Source organism: Pristiophorus japonicus, chromosome 26, assembly GCF_044704955.1.
Source record: "Pristiophorus japonicus isolate sPriJap1 chromosome 26, sPriJap1.hap1, whole genome shotgun sequence".
Classification (NCBI taxonomy): domain Eukaryota; kingdom Metazoa; phylum Chordata; class Chondrichthyes; family Pristiophoridae; genus Pristiophorus; species Pristiophorus japonicus.
The window spans coordinates 3,298,544-3,321,349 of NC_092002.1; the positions used below are offsets into that span (position 1 = coordinate 3,298,544).

Consider the following 22,806-nt stretch of genomic DNA (forward strand, 5'->3'; position numbering starts at 1 on the left):
AAAAGCAGTTTACCTATAACACTGCCCAGGATTCCTTTAGGAGTGTATGTGTTGTGTGGTGCCTTGCTCCCTGGCAAACAACAGATCCTGTTGAAGTAAAGTCCTGAGCCATGACGGATGGGACTCAGCATTGGGGGTGGCGTGTATGGGGGAGGTTGCAAGTTGTTCTCTAGAAGGTGATCGGCTAAGCAAACAGGGGAACGCATATGGCTCTGGTACAACACCATCCCCGGCAGCACCCCAGTCTGGTTTGAGGATGGGGATGGGATAAACAGGGGCTCTGGACGAGATCGTTTCCTTCGCTGTTTTTTGGCGTGGCCTCTACAGTTCACGTTTGCTTGTTTGCCAGTTTCAGTCACCTGCAAAATAGAAATCTCGGAAGTAATGGACATTTCAAAATATAGCTCTCTGAAGTAATATACATTTTTGTGCAATACTGAGAGTGTGCTGCATAGTCGGGAGATGCAGTCTTTCAGATGAGACGTTAAACTGTGGCCCTGTCTACCCGCTCAGGTAGGCATAAAAGATCTCATGGCCACTATTTGAAGAAGAGCAAAGGAGTTCTCTCATTGGGGAAACATCCTCCCTGCATCTACCCTGTCAAGCCCTGTAAGAATTTTGTATGTTTCAATGAGATCACCTCTCATTCTTCTAAACTCTTGAGAATATCGGCCTCGTCAACTCAATCTCTTCTCATAGGGCACCCCCCCCCCCTCAAATCTCCCCTCATTGTTATGGTTACCAAAAATCCAAAAACCGAAAACCCCCAGTATAAAAGGAAAAGGGATAACGTTGACCATGTGGACAGCGAATGCTAAAAATACAGTAGGGGTAGTGCAAAATGAGCAATAGCGAATTGGCCAACGGTTTTACACTCCGAGCGATATTCTTTTTCACAATGTCCAAATTAAACCAAAAGGAAAATAAAACAAGAGTTTGCGAGGGGTGGGAATTCCTTCCAAAAAGCTTTGAAATACCATAAAAACACCGGTTGAAATAAGCGTAATATGTTTTTTGTTTCAGTGGTACATAAAGGACACATTGTACCCTAGAAATTATACTGTGTGATGTCAGCATACAAATATTAATACGTCATCACATAACTTCTAGCCTGATAAGAAAAAGACTCTGGGTGAGCAGTGAATGAAGCACTTGTTCTTATGCACTGCATTAGGCACAGGCTTGAGTCACTCAGAGATAAGAAAAGCCACAAGTTCGAATGGAAGGTCTCGTCTGAAACGTAGATCCATCTTCCTGCATCAGATATTGACGAACCTGCTGCTCGTTTCCAGCAACCTCTGTTTTCATTCAAAGTTACGTGCTGCTTGGGTTGACACTCAAAATCTGTTAGCTGTTTATGTGCTGCCATGCACTGCACTACGGTTACCTTTGCAAGAGCATTCTCACCTGAGCAGAGTTGTCATTTGAGGACATGGCTAAATCAGTCAGTCTGTTTGTGGCCAACTTCCTTGGTGCAATCGGTGAGCGTTCTGATTTCCCAACTTTGCTAGCTTTGGTGGAACCAGCAGATGTTACAGGTACAGAGACTGGGATCACTAGAGGCATCGGCACACTCTCCTCCAATGGCTTCTTTAGTAGAAGAGCACTGAGTTTATCCTCTAGATATTGAAAAAACAATCCACCATGCTCCATTTTCTCAATTCCATTATCAGTCACCTAAAGTTAGAATTGTAACTGTTACTTCCAGCGATTACAAAATAGCCTGTTATAATGGTTCAAGCTGATAAAATAAAATCTACTGCTATCTATATATATATATGCACATATAAATATATATACATACTTCAATTAATTAATATACTAGGGGTGGGGGCGGGCTGAAATGACTCAGCGATTTCCCACCTTATGGTGGATAGCGATGGTTGCACCGGGCCATTGCTGTTTCCAACACGTTGTAAGAGGTGAAAGCTCAGCCAATATATCAGTGGAGCCCAGAACACGGAGTGAGTTGAGGTGTAATGGCTTCCAGAATGGCAGCCAATCCACCACCTTCAGCATTCACTCCGTGGCTGCAGCGTGTACCGTCCACAAGATGCACCGCAGCACCTCGCTACAGATTCTTCGGCAGCACCTCCCAAACCCGCGACCTCTAGAAGGACAAGGGCAGCAGGCGCAAGGGAACACCACCACCTCCACGTTCCCCTCCCAGTCACACACCATCCCGACTGGGAAATATATCGCCGTTCCTTTGTCAAAATCCTGGAACTCCCTCCCTAACAGCACTGTGGGAGCACCTTCACCACACGGACTGCAGGTGTTCAAGAAGGCGGTTCACCACCACCTTCTCAAGGGGCAATTAGAGATGGGCAATAAATGCCGGCCTTGCCAGCGACGCCCACATCCCGGAACAAATTTTTTTAAAATTGTGGACCCCAGCCACAGAAGAAATAGCAGCAAAAACCAGATTGGTCCCTTTGCACAGGTGGGTTTTTATAATAATCTTAGCAACTTTTGTGGCCATTTTTCTGAGTACCAATTTCATAAACTTCCCATGGTGAAATCTGAACTCACAGCTATCTGGGCTGCTGGTCCAGTAGCATAACCATTAGGCTACCATTACAACAGTGACTACACTTCAAAAAGTACTTCATTGGCTGTAATGCGCTTTGGGATGCCGGTGGTCGTGAAAGGCACTATAGAAATGCAAGTCTTTCTTTTCCTAACCTTCTGTGACTTAACGCCATCTTCTAACGAATACTGTTTTCCCATTCCTTCTAGTGGACAATTGTGGCAATTTAGACCCTTTAGAAAATGGAAAACGCCTTGGCACCTCGCGCATCTGAAGTTTTCTGCATTTTCTTCTAAATTCTGGGAAGTGCTGCTACTCACCAAATCCGTGCTGTGGATTGAAGATTAGGTATAATCAAGAAATAAGGAAACATGTTAACGCTGGAAGTCTCAAATACAATGTTTGAAATGCACAACACGTCGATCAGCATGTGAAAAAAAGGCTAACGTTTTGGGTGTAACTCTAAACGAGAAACAGCCAGGTCTGATGAAGGATTAAACCCGAAATATTAAAACTACCTTTCTCGTGCAGAAGCCGATTGGTGTGCTGCACTTGAAGCAAACTCAGTTATTGGGTGTGGAACAAAAGCTGTTCTGAAGATCACACACACAGCCAGAGAGAGAGGGAGAACCAATAATAATTACCCAAACTCAATCCCAAATAACAAATTAATCTGTAAAATTTAAACAGCTGGATCAATGAATAAGTCAATAATAGGAATAGAAACATAGAAAATAGGTGCAGGAGCAGGCCATTCAGCCCTTCTAGCCTGCACCGCCATTCAATGAGTTCATGGCTGAACATGAAACTTCAGTACCCCCTTCCTGCTTTCTCGCCATAACCCTTGATCCCCCGAGTAGTAAGGACTTCATCTAACTCCCTTTTGAATATATTTAGTGAATTGGCCTCAACTACTTTCTGTGGTAGAGAATTCCACAGGTTCACCACTCTCTGGGTGAAGAAGTTTCTCCTCATCTCGGTCCTAAATGGCTTACCCCTTATCCTCAGACTGTGACCCCTGGTTCTGGACTTCCCCAACATTGGGAACATTCTTTCTGCATCTAACCTGTCTAAACCCGTCAGAATTTTAAACGTTTCTATGAGGTCCCCTCTCATTCTTCTGAACTCCAGTGAATACAAGCCCAGTTGATCCAATCTTTCTTGATAGGTCAGTCCCGCCATCCCGGGAATCAGTCTGGTGAACCTTCGCTGCACTCCCTCAATAGCAAGAATGTCCTTCCTCAAGTTAGGAGACCAAAACTGTACACAATACTCCAGGTGTGGCCTCACCAAGGCCCTGTACAACTGTAGCAACACCTCCCTGCCCCTGTATTCAAATCCCCTCGCTATGAAGGCCAACATGCCATTTGCTTTCTTAACCGCCTGCTGTACCTGCATGCCAACCTTCAATGACTGATGTACCAATGTGTGCAAAATGGCTGCCACATGTGCCTACATAGCAGTAACTGCACTTCAAAGGAATTCATTCAATGTGACACTTGTGGCGTGTTTCTGAGAAATGTGTTGTACCATGCAAGTCTCTTTCTTTCTAATTTTTCCTTAGTTGTGGCAAGAGAAATTACCTACGGCCATCTCATCTTGTTAATTGGGCCATTAGTGAGACTGAAATAACCTCCAATTCCCCCAATTTATATTGTGATCAGTCTCGTTGCAGACCTGTTGGAGGCCGATTCGTGAGACGGAGACCAGAGGGTAGATTTTCCACTGCTCTGTTCCCAAACTGCGCCCAGAAAAGGGAGGAAGACTGTCATGTATTCAACCAGCATTGTAACCCATGTATAATCTGACCTAAGTTGTACACTGTGAGAACAATGACCACTAGGTAGGAGACACTCCTAACCTGGGCCTTCAGGTACAAAAGGGGAAGCTCCACCCACCTTCATCACTTTGAGTGCTAAGGAATAAAGGACAGGTCACAGACTGATCTTCTCGCAAGCATGGACCTCGTGTGCATTTATACTGTATAGTAAGGACGTATCAATGGCGACAAGAAACTGGGATTTAAACCACGCGAGCATGGCCACTAGCAGAACAGACGAGAGGTACTGTGTTAAGGAATGGTTGGGACAGAGATTCAACATTGTTAAAGCAGCACACAGTTCTCCAGGCAGACAGGGGCAATCGGGCATGCCCCAACATGTCGTCGAACCCAGAGGGGGAGTTCGACAGAGACAATGGCAAGCTGAATGGCGATTCACGCCATTGCAAGGGACAAGGACATGACCCAGGAGCTGGCGAGTGAGTCGAAGAAGCTGACCACCATCACGACACACAAGGGGTTGTTTGAGTTCAACAGATGTCCGTTCGGGATTCGCTCGGCCGCCACGATCTTCCAACGAAATATGGAAAGCCTCCTTAAGTCGATTCCAGGGACGGTGGTTTTTCAGGACGACATCCTCATCACGGGTTACAATACTGAAGAACACCTCCACAACCTGGAGGAGGTGCTACGCAGACTGGACCGGGTAGGGCTGCGACTGAAAAAGGCGAAGTGCGTCTTCCAAGCTCCAGAGGTAGAATTCCTGGGGATGAGGGTAGCAGCCCTACTGCGTCCAAGACGAAACGATCCAGAGAGCACCCAGACCCCGTAACACGACGGAGCTGCGTTCGTTCCTGGGGCTCCTGAACTATTTTGGTAACTTTCTTCCCAAATTGAGCACGCTGTTAGAGCCGCTACACGTGCTCCTACGCAAAGGTCGCGAATGGGTCTGGGGGGACAGCCAGGAAAGGGCTTTTAATAGACACGCAATGTTATGTTCCAACACTCTATTAACACTATATGACCCATGTAAGAAACTTGTGTTAACGTGCGATGCGTCGTCCTATGGTGTCGGGTGTGTGTTGCAGCATGTCAATGTCAAGGGTCAGTTACAGCCGGTAGCTTATGCCTCCAGGAGTCTGTCCCAGGCAGAAAGGAGTTACGGGATGGTAGAAAAGGAGGCGCTCGCATGTGTATATGCGGTAAAGAAAATGCACCAGTACCTGTTTGGCAGGAAATTTGAGCTGGAGACAGATCACAAACCCCTAACGTCCCTTTTGGCCGACAACAAAGCCATAAATGCAAACGCATCGGCCCGCATACAGAGGTGGGCACTCACGTTCGCCGCCTATGACTATACAATTCGGCACAGACCGGGCACCGAAAACTGCGCCGATGCACTCAGCAGGCTCCCACTAGCCACCACTGCTGCTGAGATGTCATGGCTGTTGAAGCTTTCGGAAACGAAAGCTCACCCGTGACAGCCCGTCAGATTAAAGTCTGGACAAATAGAGACCCGCTATCGTCTCTAGTCAAGAAATGTGTCCTGAATGGGGACTGGGCAGCCACGTACAGGGCATGCCCTGAGGAATTTAAACCATTTCACAGGCGCAGGGATGAACTCTCGATTCAGGCAGATTGCCTACTGTGGGGAAACCGCGTAGTCATGCCCCAGATGGGCAGAGAGGTATTCATCAGAGAACTCCACAATGAGCACCCGGGCATTGTCATGATGAAGGCAATTGTCAGGTCACTCGTTTGGTGGCCAGGGATAGATGCAGATCTGGAACTTTGTGTTCGCAGGTGCAACACGTGTGCCCAGCTGGGCAATGCGCCCAGGGAAGCCCCCTTAGCCCCAGGCCATGGCCCGCCAAGCCTTGGTCACGCATCCATGTGGACTACGCAGGTCCTTTCATAGGAAAAATGTTTTTGGTTGTAGTAGACGCCTACTCCAAATGGATCGAGTGTGACATTTTAAATTCAAGCACATCCTCTGCCACGGTAGAAAGTCTACGGGCAATGTTCGCCGCCCACGGTCTACCGGACGTCTTGGTCAGCGACAATGGCCCGTGCTTCACAAGCACTGAGTTCCAGGACTTCATGGCAGGCAATGGAATTAACCATGTCAGAACGAGCAGTACAGATAATCAAAAAGGGAATGCTCAGAATCCAAGGGGGTTCCCTACAAAGACGCTTATCACGCCTCCTGTTGGCCTATAGATCCCGACTACACTTGCTCACAGGGGTTCCACCCGCAGAGCTGCTAATGAAAAGGACGCTCAAAACCCGGTTATCCCTTATACACTCCACCATGAAATAAATTGTCGAGAGCAGGCGCCAGCCACAATATGACTACCATGACAGGAATGCGAGGGCACGATGTATTGATGTAAATGACCCTGTTTTTGTCCTCAACTACGCTGCAGGGCCAAAATGGCTCGCAGGCACTGTGATTGCCAAAGAGGGAAATAGGATTCTGGTAGTTAAACTTACCAATGGACAAATCTGCCGCAAACACATGGATCAAACAAAAAGGAGGTTCAGCAACCCCATAGAAGAAGCAGAGGAAGAACACGATGTAGAGTTCACTCCACCACAGGTGACCGAACACCGGAACCAAAGGGAGGAGAGCCCAATCACTGTGGGTAGTCTGGATAGGCCTGAGGCACCACAAACAGCAGACACTTAGGCCAGCGCCCAACAACTTGAGCCCCAACTCAGGCACTCTACAAGGGAGCGTAAACCACCAGAGAGACTCAACCTGTGATCCCATAAGACTTTGGGGGGGGAGGTGGTGTCATGTATTCAACCAGCATTGTAACCCATGTATAATCTGACCTAAGTTGTACACTGTGAGAACAATGACCACTAGGTGGGAGACACTCCTAAACTGGACCTTCAGATATAAAAGGAGAAGCTCCACCCACCTTCATCACTTTGAGTGCTAAGGAATAAAGAACAGGTCACAGACTGACCTTCTCTCAAGCATGGGCCTCGTGTGTATTTATACTGTATAGTAAGGACGTATCAAAGACAATTGAGCACTAATCTCTTTCCCCCGTTCTGCATCGGTGCCCGTGAACTTTTGTTTCAGCGTTCCTGGTGTCCATCCCTGAATGCACTTCAAGAGGCTGCAGCAATGTAATTTACATGTAGATGGGTAACAAATGGGTCTACACGCAGATTTTATCTAATGGCGTCAGGTGCAGATCAGGGCTAACTGTCCATATAAAACCTGGCACTACTGCTTCCTGCAGTATGTTTAGGTGCATTTCATTACTTCAGCTCCACACAATTGCACAGCAGCTTCTGGGAAAGTGTATCTGGGGAAAATGATTTTACAGGAATACTGTAATCACATACTGGTATTTAAAAAAACACTTCATTAGTAACATTGAAAGCAAAAAATCTACGCTTGGTTCCCTCTCATCTCAGTATTCTAAAATCAATAGTTGTACAAGTTCCTAGGCTTCGGACAAAATGCAAAGAGACAGGGGTCCTCCTGCACCAGCCCCTTTAATGTTGTTGCTACCTTTGGGGCCCAGAGGTACCTGGACTTGCTCCAAGCTGTGGGCTTGCACTAAATAATGTGCCTCCGCATGCGCCAGAATTCTTTAAATTAGACCCAAGAGGTCTTGGTATTAGAGGCATTCATTCAGGGTGCACTCTGCCCAAATTATCCCCGACAGTGCTAGTCAAGGAAATTTGGCACTCTGAAATCACGCTACATTATTAATCTTTTTATTAGTGCATTTTTATTATCCTTCTCCTCTGCTGTCCCTCATGGTCCATTCTCACCACCTCATACTATTTCTCACCAGAGGACAGGATGGTGGTCTACTCCCAGGCCTCTGAACATAAGAATTAGGAGCAGGAGTAGGCCATTCGGCCTTTCGAGCCTGCTCCACCATTCAGTGAGATCATGGCTGATCTTCTACCTCATCTCTTACTTTCCTGCACTATCCCCATATCCCTTGATTCCCTTAATATCTCTGACTAGATATCAGACAGAATGAGAGAGTGCCCTGTGGGGAACCGACTGCCCGTTACTCAAAATCACCACAGTGGCAGCACTGAAATCAACAACTCGTTGTGCAGGGACACAGGGTAGATCCCACTACTCAATAGCACTGGACTGCCACTGTGCTACCATGTACCCAACCTCCCCGCCAAATCAAACAAACTAACAGCAGAAGGAGATGTGCATTCTCTCTACATATTTTCTACAAAAGAAAATCATACCACAACACTGGTGAAGATCCATCTCCCTCTTGTGGAATGCTGGAAAGGCTGTAAATATCTTCACCCTGAAAAGTCAAAGCTCATTACATACAGGACAACAGTTGTGAGAGTTTTACAGGCTGGAATGTTTCAGATCGAGGGTTTTGCAGAACATAGAATCGAAAAACATTAAACATGTGGTTTATGTTACTCAACTTAAAGTACTGTTCAGTACTTCTTATTCTGCAAGTATTCAAGTTGGGGCGTGTGATCCCCAAGAGGCCTGGGATGATCAGATTTCTGTCCACCTGGGGCCAGGTGTACTGCACACTCCAGGCACAGAGTCTTGCAAATTCTGTATTTTCTGTCTTTCTTCACTTTGCAGCATATTGTGTCCCTTTCATTGTTTTCCTTCAGGCAGCTGACAAGTCTTTGGGAATTTAGGGCAGCAGATTGCTGAGGGCATGGCGAAATTTGTAATGAGTCCCCAGGACCAGGAGCATGTCAGTATTTCCAGGGGCTCCCCGCAAAGTAAAGTTTCAACATTTTTACAAAATACATACAGTACTCGTGGTTAAAAACCCCCACTGATTATGCTCTAAAATGTTGTGTCCCACAGAAACGCACTATGGGTTTGCTCTGACAGTGGTGCCTCTATGTTGTCAGCTTCTGATCTCGGACGTAGGGAAACATTCAGCTTGCCTAAAAGGGATGGAAAATCATACGCGAGTCACCTCATGCCCTGTTAGGATGGCCTGGGTGTTGGTTTCCACCAATCCTGTCTCTCAGAGAATGAAGATATTACAAAACAAAAACAAATCAGAATTTGGTTAGAACAGAAGGACTGAAATTCAAACTCTTGTGGTCTGGATGCAGAGTGGGTTTGGCTCTGTGTGCTTACCATGCGTTTTCCAACAGGCATGAGCTGGAGCGATAGGAGGCTTTGCGCTGCTCCGTGCTGGAAGCCTCATGAGGCCATTGGTTTGTGCCCTTGCCGCTCCGGATCTCCGATGTGTTGCCCCACTGGCAGGAGGTCAGCGCTGTGCGCTTATAAAAGCCGGAGTAAAGCACACTCCTGCAGGCACACAGCCACCAGAAATAGTTTTAAAACTGCCCATCAACTTTTGGGGAGATTAGTTCTTATTTGTGGGCAGGGGTTTATTTGTTCAGTGTTGCACTATTGCGGGTTTCTTTGGCTCGAATCGATTTGTCTCTTTTTGTTTGATTTCAACAGTCCTGCTGTATTGCTGCCATTCACCCGACACAGGCTGTCCTCCCTACCCCCTGGGCATTACAGACCCTACCTCATACCAGCACAAAACTCAACAGAAAATGTCCTAATTCAAACTTTGCCACTTTGAGGAGCTGTAACTGCCTATTTATGCTCCCACCCAGGATATCCCACTCCCAGGCCTCTGTACTCCCAACAGAGGATAAATATTGCACTGGGAGCATACTAGCACCGTGGAACTTCCCTCTGTGCGCGGCAGTGCAGAAGCTCACGTGATGGCATTATGCCCATACGGAATTTCAGCTCCACTGGCTAACAGTTACCATAGCAACAAATGTCAGAAAGCCCAAGAAAGCTTCCCCCTTATGGCCATGCAATGCTCGGTGCGGTTACCAATCTCAGGTTCAATTCCCGTTCTGTGCTGCATTCACTAATCTCACCTGGGACTACAGTTGGAGCACTACACCAGGGGATAGAAATTATGTAGCGCCCCGTTTGGGTGGTAAACTTTGGGTAGCGCAAAAGTATCACTGGGCGCTATGTGAGGGACACTCCGAAGGGAACTTCCGGTTTAGCGCTCCAGGAAGAAAATGGGGCACTAAATCAAGCGCGACCACTTCTCTTGGAGCACTAAAGCCAGCAAGAGGTGGACCATCGCTTAAGGCTCTGCATTGAAACGAGGTCGATCATCGCTGACAGCAGCCGCGATCTGGCACGATCAGCCCCAAGCACTCCAGCAGATCGCAGCCGAACAAAATGCTCAGAAATGGAGGTTAGGCATTAGGAAAAAAAATGCTTTCACGCAACCATCATCCCCTTTAATTACCACTTCCCAAGCGCCCGGCCTCCCTAGCAACACCTCCTGCAGCTGTCGGTGTTGTCGCCCGGCAATGGTGCTAGGAAAGGAACCGAAGTTCGGGTGCGGGGCACTACGCAGCCAGATGACGTCGTGATTTCTGAACGCAGGAGATCGTGGAGCTTGGGGTTACCACCGCAAACCTTGACGGGAATTTCGCGGGCATCGGTACTCTCGCCACACCCGGTCGCAAAGCCGATAGCACCCCGTTATCAACCCCCCACCCCCTAGAGGCGCTAATGAGAGGCGCAAAGGAGGCAAATTTCTCGGCACTGCTCTCAGTGTCCTTGGCTAGGAAGAGGAAATATCAGCCAGGGTTCCTGCTCCTGCTGCAATGTGTGGATGTCGGGGGGGGGGGGAAATAGGATCAGGGTCGATTGAGGTCCCCACAGTCAAACTGCCTGCCAGCATTCGTTGTCGAGGCTTACCCATGAATAGTGGAATACTTGGGACTAGGTACTGGAGGGCTGCCGCCACCTGTAGAACTGCACTCTAGTAAGAGTCAGGAGAGGAGGCGAGTAAAAGGCAGGAAAAATGGAAAGCCTAAGGAGAAATTAAGTTAATTACCTGGACACTATCATGAAAAGATGCTTTCTGAAGACAGTCTTCCATACTCCTCGTCAAAGAATTCTGAACAGAAAAGGAGTTCATAGCCACCTGACTAGGAGGAGCAGTGCAATTGGGATCTAACTTCTGTCGCTCCTTTCGAGAGACTGACACACTCTTACTGGGTTTACCTGCAACAGCGTAATGCTTTATGCACACATCCTTATTAGAGATTCTGCCTCTCTTGTTGTTACAGGGCAGAAGTGACCAACCCTCCAACTGCTCTGACTGTGACTGGAGCTGATTCTGAACAACCTCTTCTTCACTCACTGACTGAGGAGGGCGTTGTGCTTTGAATGGACTCTTCTTGGATTTCTTGTGACATTCTGAGACAGCCCTTAACGCAGGCGGCAAACCAGTTCCTGCCTGCTGCTCTGTGCCTGTTGTCTGTAGTGGATAACAAGGGAGGATGTTCTTGGAGAGCTGGCACTGTTTTGAGGTTTGAAACTGTAAAAATGGAGAAGTGGTTTCCTGTCTCAAGGAATGCTGGAAATCTTGCACTAATTCTGAGGGCTGATGCGATTGGGATCCATTATTCTGGGTCTGGGATGGAATTTTCTGGGAAAGTACATGCTGGGACTGGGTAACTATTACCTTTGATTGACTTACCGAATTTTGGGATTGAGACAGATTGTATTGGGTATCAGAGATCAGCTGGAGCATATGGTTTTGAAAATGTTCTTGGTTCTGCATTGGGGAGGCCTCCTGATCTCCCATGTAGACCTGTGTAAAGAGTGAGGTTGCTATCTGTTGTTGATGTTGCTGGTGCAGAGAGTACTGTTCCTGCAGTATTTGATGTTTCTGCTCAGGAAAGGCTTGCCACTGGTTTAAATTCGCTTTGTAACTCAAAAGCTGCCTGAAGACATTTCCGCAAGCATCAAATTCAGACACTGCTGAATTTTCACCCTGGGTCTTTGCAATAGAGGGATTTGACTGGATATCCAAATTCTGTCTTGTGAAGGCCTGGGCAAATGAGTCAAGCTTGTGCAAAGCACCACTTGAAAAAGTGGCAGAAACTTCTTCAGAAGGTTGGGAATTGGGGACAATATAAGAATAACTTCCTTTACTGCCGCTGTAAGTTGCCAAATTGTTGGTCCACATAAGATCTTGACCCGTTTGCTGTCTGGTAGCAATAGTTTCGTTTCTTGATAATGTGTGATTTGTGCTCACAGCTTGCGGCCAACTTGCAGGTCTTGACGACTCCAAAGCATATTGGGCAGGCTGTGAGGGTCTACTGGGAATCACTGAATCCATAACATAAGAGTCTAAACTTTCTACACAAGAGACACTGGGGTTTGTTACAGAAAAATGAGAAGGGTTTACTCTGTTGAATGGGTCAGTCGTGTTACAGTTTAAACCAGAAGAATGCTCTCTTTGCAGTATGCTATATTTGGCTTGTCTAACGGTGCCTGACCGTTCAGACAAACAAATACTTGGACTTGCTGTAGCGTGGGTTTGTGTGGGATAGTGCAACGTAATACTGCCTCCACTGGTTCCAGTTTCACAGGGTATTTTTCGGCTTGCGCTGCTGTTTAGCGGCCTCAGCAGTTCTCTGTTGGGCAGAGAGGATCTTTGAGAAAGAGACTCAGCTTGTGGCATGGGCCTCTGTGCCATAGCTGCTTCACACTGAAGAGTCTGAGTATGTCCACTCTGTGGGTACAGCATGCTCTCTGTCGAATCCAGATCTTTGGAGCTGCTGTCAGAAAAGGGCTCCCTCTGACAATACAAGCCATGCTGGACTTCGTAGTGACGTCGCAAGGATCGTGAGTCACAATAGCTCTTGTCGCAGCCATGCTCCATACAAACATAAGGTTTATTTTTTTGGTGTGTTAGCAAATGCCCAGACCTAAGGAGAGAGTGCAGAATAAAATGTTTCACTGAGTGCACCTACATTTTGCTTCTAACATTCGTTAACTAGTAATATGACAATACATTGTAACCCTATTATCATCCATTGTACAACTAACCTATAAGTATTAAGTCAGTATCATAATCATCAGGCAGATGTTTGAAGAACAATCAAGTACTCTTGCCTATCCCTGGATCATTCGTTGAAATTAGCCGTAAACCTACATCTAGTTTATCTCTTGCCTTCACTCATGCATTCTACAATCTGCTGACCACCTAACTTCTGTGTGATTTCAATTATGGGCCTGGCCAACAAGCAACTATGATCAGACAATCTCAAACATATCTCATGTGGAATTCTTATAGCCACTGGGGTGAGGACACTTTGATCGTATCAATCTGGCCTAAATTCAAACCCAGGCTCCAGAGGTTAAATGGTGTAGACTGTGTAACTGAGTAACAATGCTATCAGTGGAATCAGTCTGTTTAGAAAGCGATCAATAGCCTTTTTATTTAGTCCCAACTGAGAATTTGGGGTGTTGGCCTATGGTCGAGTAACTTAAAACTAATACTTTAAAAATAAACTGTCGGAAGTAATCTATGAGTAAATGCTTGCCACTAACACCAACAACTCCTTTAACGGATCAATAATAAATCTTTCCAATGCGGCAAGTCCAGTCTCAGGAACTTGATATTACGACACCCATCCTCAGAATTAATTCACATACACATTTAGTATTCGGGAAGGACTTTAGATATGGGTAACAATTTTCAAATTAGCACCACCCCCATTTAGTCCCCGGTGTTTTTTGTTCTGGTGATTCAGGTCAACATTCCACATTCAACCAAGACCCATAAATACAGATTAACTGGTCAATCGTCTCATGGCTGTCTGTGGGGCGCTGGTGATCAGACACTGTCTGTGGGGCGCTGGTGATCAGACACTGTCTGTGGGGCGATGGTGATCAGACACTGTCTGTGGGGCGATGGTGATCAGACACTGTCTGTGGGGCGATGGTGATCAGACACTGTCTGTGGGGCGATGGTGATCAGACACTGTCTGTGGGGCGCTGGTGGTCAGACACTGTCTGTGGGGCAATGGTAATCAGACACTGTCTGTGGGGCGCTGGTGATCAGACACTGTCTGTGGGGCGCTGGTGATCAGACGCTGTCTGTGGGGCGATGGTGGTCAGACACTGTCTGTGGGGTGCTGGTGATCAGACACTGTCTGTGGGGCAATGGTGATCAGACACTGTCTGTGGGGCGATGGTGATCAGACACTGTCTGTGGGGCGATGGTGATCAGACACTGTCTGTGGGGCGCTGGTGATCAGACACTGTCTGTGGGGCGCTGGTGGTCAGACACTGTCTGTGGGGCGCTGGTGGTCAGACACTGTCTGTGGGGCGCTGGTGGTCAGACACTGTCTGTGGGGCGATGGTGGTCAGACACTGTCTGTGGGGCGATGGTGGTCAGACACTGTCTGTGGGGCGATGGTGATCAGACACTGTCTGTGGGGCGCTGGTGATCAGACACTGTCTGTGGGGCGATGGTGATCAGACACTGTCTGTGGGGCGATGGTGATCAGACACTGTCTGTGCGGCGATGATGATCAGACACTGTCTGTGGGGCGATGGTGGTCAGACACTGTCTGTGGGGCGCTGGTGGTCAGACACTGTCTGTGGGGCGCTGGTGATCAGACACTGTCTGTGGGGCGATGGTGGTCAGACACTGTCTGTGGGGCGCTGGTGATCAGACACTGTCTGTGGGGCAATGGTGATCAGACACTGTCTGTGGGGCGATGGTGATCAGACACTGTCTGTGGGGCGCTGGTGGTCAGACACTGTCTGTGGGGCGATGGTGGTCAGACACTGTCTGTGGGGCGCTGGTGGTCAGACACTGTCTGTGGGGCGCTGGTGGTCAGAAACTGTCTGTGGGGCGATGGTGGTCAGACACTGTCTGTGGGGCGATGGTGATCAGACACTGTCTGTGCGGCGATGGTGATCAGACACTGTCTGTGAGGCGATGGTGGTCAGACACTGTCTGTGGGGCGCTGGTGGTCAGACACTGTCTGTGGGGCGCTGGTGGTCAGACACTGTCTGTGGGGCGATGGTGATCAGACACTGTCTGTGGGGCGCTGGTGATCAGACAATGTCTGTGGGGCGCTGGTGATCAGACACTGTCTGTGGGGCGATGGTGATCAGACACTGTCTGTGGGGCGCTGGTGATCAGACACTGTCTGTGGGGCGCTGGTGGTCAGACACTGTCTGTGGGGCGATGGTGGTCAGACACTGTCTGTGGGGCGCTGGTGATCAGACACTGTCTGTGGGGCGATGGTGATCAGACACTGTCTGTGGGGCGCTGGTGGTCAGACACTGTCTGTGGGGCGATGGTGGTCAGACACTGTCTGTGGGGCGATGGTGGTCAGACACTGTCTGTGGGGCGATGGTGGTCAGACACTGTCTGTGGGGCGATGGTGGTCAGACACTGTCTGTGGGGCGATGGTGGTCAGACACTGTCTGTGGGGCGATGGTGGTCAGACACTGTCTGTGGGGCGATGGTGATCAGACACTGTCTGTGGGGCGATGGTGGTCAGACACTGTCTGTGGGGCGATGGTGATCAGACACTGTCTGTGGGGCGATGGTGATCAGACACTGTCTGTGGGGCGCTGGTGATCAGACACTGTCTGTGGGGCGCTGGTGATCAGACACTGTCTGTGGGGCGCTGGTGATCAGACACTGTCTGTGGGGCGATGGTGATCAGACACTGTCTGTGGGGCGCTGGTGGACAGACACTGTCTGTGGGGCGATGGTGATCAGACACTGTCTGTGGGGCGATGGTGATCAGACACTGTCTGTGGGGCGCTGGTGATCAGACACTGTCTGTGGGGCGATGGTGATCAGACACTGTCTGTGGGGCGCTGGTGATCAGACACTGTCTGTGGGGCAATGGTGATCAGACACTGTCTGTGGGGCAATGGTGATCAGACACTGTCTGTGGGGCAATGGTGATCAGACACTGTCTGTGGGGCTCTGGTGGACAGACACTGTCTGTGGGGCAATGGTGGTCAGACACTGTCTGTGGGGCGCTGGTGATCAGACACTGTCTGTGGGGCAATGGTGGTCAGACACTGTCTGTGGGGCGGTGGTGATCAGACACTGTCTGTGGGGCGCTGGTGATCAGACACCGTCTGTGGGGCGCTGGTGATCAGACACTGTCTGTGGGGCGATGGTGGTCAGACACTGTCTGTGGGGCGCTGGTGGTCAGACACTGTCTGTGGGGCGATGGTGATCAGACACTGTCTGTGGGGCGCTGGTGATCAGACAATGTCTGTGGGGCGCTGGTGATCAGACACTGTCTGTGGGGCGCTGGTGGTCAGACACTGTCTGTGGGGCGCTGGTGGTCAGACACTGTCTGTGGGGCGCTGGTGGTCAGACACTGTCTGTGGGGCGCTGGTGATCAGACACTGTCTGTGGGGCGCTGGTGATCAGACACTGTCTGTGGGGCGATGGTGATCAGACACTGTCTGTGGGGCGCTGGTGGTCAGACACTGTCTGTGGGGCGATGGTGGTCAGACACTGTCTGTGGGGCGATGGTGGTCAGACACTGTCTGTGGGGCGCTGGTGGTCAGACACTGTCTGTGGGGCGATGGTGATCAGACACTGTCTGTGGGGCGATGGTGATCAGACACTGTCTGTGGGGCGATGGTGGTCAGACACTGTCTGTGGGGCGATGGTGATCAGACACTGTCTGTGGGGCGATGGTGATCAGACACTGACTGTGGGGCGCTGGTGATCAGACACTGTCTGTGGGGCGCTGGTGATCAGACACTGTCTGTGGGGCGATGGTGATCAGACACTGTCTGTGGGGCGATGGTGATCAGACACTGTCTGTGGGGCGCTGGTGGACAGACACTGTCTGTGGGGCGCTGGTGATCAGACACTGTCTGTGGGGCAATGGTGATCAGACACTGTCTGTGGGGCTATGGTGATCAGACACTGTCTGTGGGGCGCTGGTGATCAGACACTGTCTGTGGGGCGCTGGTGATCAGACACTGTCTGTGGGGCGCTGGTGATCAGACACTGTCTGTGGGGCGCTGGTGATCAGACACTGTCTGTGGGGCGCTGGTGATCAGACACTGTCTGTGGGGCGCTGGTGATCAGACACTGTCTGTGGGGCAATGGTGATCAGACACTGTCTGTGGGGCAATGGTGATCAGACACTGTCTGTGGGGCGCTGGTGGACAGACACTGTCTGTGGGGCAATGGTGGTCAGACACTATCTGTGGGGCGCTGGTGATCAGACACTGTCTGTGGGGCAATGGTGGTCAGACACTGTCTGTGGGGCGATGGTGATCAGACACTGTCTGTGGGGCGCTGGTGATCAGACACTGTCTGTGGGGCGATGGTGATCAGACACTGTCTGTGGGGCGATGGTGGTCAGACACTGTCTGTGGGGCGATGGTGATCAGACACTGTCTGTGGGGCGCTGGTGGTCAGACACTGTCTGTGGGGCGCTGTTGGTCAGACACTGTCTGTGGGGCGCTGGTGATCAGACACTGTCTGTGGGGCGATGGTGATCAGACACTGTCTGTGGGGCGATGGTGATCAGACACTGTCTGTGGGGCGCTGGTGGTCAGACACTGTCTGTGGGGCGCTGGTGGTCAGACACTGTCTGTGGGGCGATGGTGGTCAGACACTGTCTGTGGGGCGCTGGTGGTCAATGTCTTTGGGGCTCTGGTGATCAGACACTGTCTGTGGGGCGATGGTGATCAGACACTGTCTGTGGGGCGCTGGTGGTCAGACACTGTCTGTGGGGCGCTGGTGGTCAGACACTGTCTGTGGGGCGCTGGTGATCTGACACTGTCTGTGGGGCGCTGGTGATCTGACACTGTCTGTGGGGCGATGGTGATCAGACACTGTCTGTGGGGCGATGGTGATCAGACACTGTCTGTGGGGCGCTGGTGGTCAGACACTGTCTGTGGGGCGCTGGTGGTCAGACACTGTCTGTGGGGCGATGGTGGTCAGACACTGTCTGTGGGGCGATGGTGATCAGACACTGTCTGTGGGGCGATGGTGATCAGACACTGTCTGTGGGGCGATGGTGGTCGGACACTGTCTGTGGGGCGATGGTGGTCGGACACTGTCTGTGGGGCGATGGTGATCAGACACTGTCTGTGGGGCGCTGGTGATCAGACACTGTCTGTGGGGCGCTGGTGATCAGACACTGTCTGTGGGGCGATGGTGATCAGACACTGTCTGTGGGGCGCTGGTGGACAGACACTGTCTGTGGGGCGCTGGTGATCAGACACTGTCTGTGGGGCGATGGTGATCAGACACTGTCTGTGGGGCTATGGTGATCAGACACTGTCTGTGGGGCAATGGTGATCAGACACTGTCTGTGGGGCGCTGGTGGACAGACACTGTCTGTGGGGCAATGGTGGTCAGACACCGTCTGTGGGGCGCTGGTGATCAGACACTGTCTGTGGGGCAATGGTGGTCAGACACTGTCTGTGGGGCGATGGTGATCAGACACTGTCTGTGGGGCGCTGGTGATCAGACACTGTCTGTGGGGCGATGGTGATCAGACACTGTCTGTGGGGCGATGGTGGTCAGACACTGTCTGTGGGGCGATGGTGATCAGACACTGTCTGTGGGGCGCTGGTGGTCAGACACTGTCTGTGGGGCGCTGGTGGTCAGACACTGTCTGTGGGGCGCTGGTGGTCAGACACTGTCTGTGGGGCGCTGGTGGTCAGACACTGTCTGTGGGGCGCTGGTGATCAGACACTGTCTGTGGGGCGCTGGTGATCAGACACTGTCTGTGGGGCGATGGTGATCAGACACTGTCTGTGGGGCGATGGTGATCAGACACTGTCTGTGGGGCGATGGTGGTCAGACACTGTCTGTGGGGCGATGGTGGTCAGACACTGTCTGTGGGGCGATGGTGGTCAGACACTGTCTGTGGGGCGATGGTGATCAGACACTGTCTGTGGGGCGATGGTGGTCAGACACTGTCTGTGGGGCGATGGTGATCAGACACTGTCTGTGGGGCGCTGGTGATCAGACACTGTCTGTGGGGCGCTGGTGATCAGACACTGTCTGTGGGGCGATGGTGATCAGACACTGTCTGTGGGGCGATGGTGATCAGACACTGTCTGTGGGGTGCTGGTGGACAGACACTGTCTGTGGGGCGCTGGTGATCAGACACTGTCTGTGGGGCAATGGTGATCAGACACTGTCTGTGGGGCTATGGTGATCAGACACTGTCTGTGGGGCGCTGGTGATCAGACACTGTCTGTGGGGCGATGGTGATCAGACACTGTCTGTGGGGCGCTGGTGATCAGACACTGTCTGTGGGGCAATGGTGATCAGACACTGTCTGTGGGGCAATGGTGATCAGACACTGTCTGTGGGGCAATGGTGATCAGACACTGTCTGTGGGGCAATGGTGATCAGACACTGTCTGTGGGGCGCTGGTGGACAGACACTGTCTGTGGGGCGCTGGTGATCAGACACTGTCTGTGGGGCGCTGGTGATCAGACACTGTCTGTGGGGCGATGGTGATCAGACACTGTCTGTGGGGCGCTGGTGGACAGACACTGTCTGTGGGGCGCTGGTGATCAGACACTGTCTGTGGGGCAATGGTGATCAGACACTGTCTGTGGGGCAATGGTGATCAGACACTGTCTGTGGGGCGCTGGTGATCAGACACTGTCTGTGGGGCGATGGTGATCAGACACTGTCTGTGGGGCGCTGGTGATCAGACACTGTCTGTGGGGCAATGGTGATCAGACACTGTCTGTGGGGCAATGGTGATCAGACACTGTCTGTGGGGCAATGGTGATCAGACACTGTCTATGGGGCGCTGGTGGACAGACACTGTCTGTGGGGCGCTGGTGATCAGACACTGTCTGTGGGGCGCTGGTGATCAGACACTGTCTGTGGGGCGCTGGTGGTCAGACACTGTCTGTGGGGCGCTGGTGGTCAGACACTGTCTGTGGGGCGCTGGTGATCAGACACTGTCTGTGGGGCGCTGGTGGTCAGACACTGTTTGTGGGGCGCTAGTTGTCAGACACTGTCTGTGGGGCAATGGTGGTCAGAAACTGTCTGTGGGGCGATGGTGATCAGACACTGTCTGTGGGGCGATGGTGATCAGACACTGTCTGTGGGACGCTGGTGGTCAGACACTGTCTATGGGGCGCTGGTGATCAGACACTGTCTGTGGGGCGATGGTGATCAGACACTGTCTGTGGGGCGATGGTGATCAGACGCTGTCTGTGGGGCGATGGTGATCAGACGCTGTCTGTGGGGCGATGGTGATCAGACACTGTCTGTGGGGCGATGGTGATCAGACACTGTCTGTGGGGCGATGGTGATCAGATACTGTCTGTGGGGCGATGGTGATCAGACACTGTCTGTGGGGCGATGGTGATCAGACACTGTCTGTGGGGCGCTGGTGATCAGACACTGTCTGTGGGGCGCTGGTGATCAGACACTGTCCGTGGGGCGCTGGTGGTCAGACACTGTGGGGCGATGGTGATCAGACACTGTCTGTGGGGCGATGGTGATCAGACACTGTCTGTGGGGCGCTGGTGGTCAGACACTGTCTGTGGGGCGCTGGTGGTCAGACACTGTCTGTGGGGCAATGGTGATCAGACACTGGCTGTGGGGCAATGGTGATCAGACACTGTCTGTGAGGCGCTGGTGATCAGACACTATCTGTGGGGCGATGGTGATCAGACACTGTCTGTGGGGCGCTGGTGATCAGACACTGTCTGTGGGGCGATGGTGGTCAGACACTGTCTGTGGGGCGATGGTGATCAGACACTGTCTGGGGCGATGGTGATCAGACACTGTCTGTGGGGCGCTGGTGATCAGACACTGTCTGTGGGGCGATGGTGATCAGACACTGTCTGTGGGGCGATGGTGGTCAGACACTGTCTGTGGGGCGATGGTGGTCAGACACTGTCTGTGGGGCGATGGTGATCAGACACTGTCTGTGGGGCGATGGTGATCAGACACTGTCTGTGGGGCGCTGGTGATCAGACACTGTCTGTGGGGCGATGGTGGTCAGACACTGTCTGTGGGGCGATGGTGATCAGACACTGTCTGTGGGGCGCTGGTGATCAGACACTGTCTGTGGGGCGCTGGTGGTCAGACACTGTTGTGGGGCGATGGTGATCAGACACTGTCTGTGGGGCGATGGTGATCAGACACTGTTGTGGGGCGATGGTGATCAGACACTGTCTGTGGGGCGATGGTGATCAGACACTGTTGTGGGGCGATGGTGATCAGACACTGTCTGTGGGGCGATGGTGATCAGACACTGTTGTGGGGCGATGGTGATCAGACACTGTCTGTGGGGCGATGGTGATCAGACACTGTCTGTGGGGCGATGGTGATCAGACACTGTCTGTGGGGCGATGGTGATCAGACACTGTCTGTGGGGCGCTGGTGATCAGACACTGTCTGTGGGGCGATGGTGGTCAGACACTGTCTGTGGGGCGATGGTGATCAGACACTGTCTGTGGGGCGCTGGTGATCAGACACTGTCTGTGGGGCGCTGGTGATCAGACACTGTCTGTGGGGCGATGGTGGTCAGACACTGTCTGTGGGGCAATGGTGGTCAGACACTGTCTGTGGGGCAATGGTGGTCAGACACTGATTGTGGGGCGCTGGTGATCAGACACTGTCTGTGGGGCGCTGGTGGTCAGACACTGTCTGTGGGGCGCTGGTGGTCAGACACTGTCTGTGGGGCAATGGTGGTCAGACACTGATTGTGGGGCGCTGGTGATCAGACACTGATTGTGGGGCGCTGGTGATCAGACACTGTCTGTGGGGCAATGGTGGTCAGACACTGATTGTGGGGCGCTGGTGATCAGACACTGTCTGTGGGGCGATGGTAATCAGACACTGATTGTGGGGCGCTGGTGATCAGACACTGATTGTGGGGCGCTGGTGGTCAGACACTGTCTGTGGGGCACTGCTGGTTCGAAGCTGTTTGTGGGGTGATGCAGAAGCTATTACTCTCACATGCTCACAGCCCGCTAACTACATGAACACTGGAAGTGCCTAATTTCATCCCACAAATATAACCTGCATCTGATGTGGAATGAATAAAAATAAATGGCGCATTTAGTTTCATTCTGTGTGAACGAGGGATGTGTACTTTGTTTAATAACTAAGTAACTTGAATTCCTGAGTTAAATAATGTTCACATACAAGTGGTCCTGTCTCTTAAAGGCCTTATTGCAGATCCTGCAGACATGCCGACGTTCATGACTATGCGTCAGGTAGTGTTTGCTCAGGGCACTGGCACTGCTGAATGACTTTCCACATTGGCTGCACTCCTAGACAACAAAGTATAGAAATAAGTTAATTACCTGAACTCATTACTGAATATGTAACTTCCCATTCAAATACATGTTCAAAAAGCCCCCTTTCCCTGTCCAATGGCTTAGTTGGTAAATGCATCACCTGAGCCTTACAGACCGAGAACGTTTCATCGCCGATCTGTGCTGAGTTATCTAATCTTACTTACCTGAGGTCGACGGAGCGCTACGCGTCGGATGGCAGCCCAAAATTGAGCCGGCGTCGCAACCAGGGGCGTTGCACACCGGCTCGCCTCTTCCGGGCAGTAATGCTCCGCACCCCGTTGAAAGCGGCACTGAAAATCCCAGCGAGGCGCTGGAAGATGGCCGCACGCCCGGAAGAGCTCGCCGCCGCCGCCGCCGCCC

The 22,806-nt window shown here is 51.2% G+C and overlaps 1 protein-coding gene across 6 annotated transcripts in view; it reads right to left on the bottom strand.

Annotated features, from left to right (window-relative positions):
* Positions 1 to 22,806, bottom strand: part of LOC139239119 (zinc finger protein 541-like) — a 61,551-nt gene that overhangs the window by 26,825 nt on the left and 11,920 nt on the right. For 5 of the 6 annotated variants that reach the window (XM_070867657.1, XM_070867656.1, XM_070867653.1 and 2 more), the window contains 6 exons: positions 22,292 to 22,419; positions 11,186 to 13,070; positions 8,553 to 8,617; positions 2,686 to 2,860; positions 1,408 to 1,677; positions 14 to 359 (listed from right to left, as the gene is read on the bottom strand). In XM_070867657.1, coding sequence (XP_070723758.1) covers positions 14 to 359; positions 1,408 to 1,677; positions 2,686 to 2,860; positions 8,553 to 8,617; positions 11,186 to 13,070; positions 22,292 to 22,419 — 2,869 coding nt within the window. The remainder of the gene's footprint in view (positions 1 to 13; positions 360 to 1,407; positions 1,678 to 2,685; positions 2,861 to 8,552; positions 8,618 to 11,185; positions 13,071 to 22,291; positions 22,420 to 22,806) is intronic. The other variant, XM_070867658.1, reaches the window with a different exon arrangement.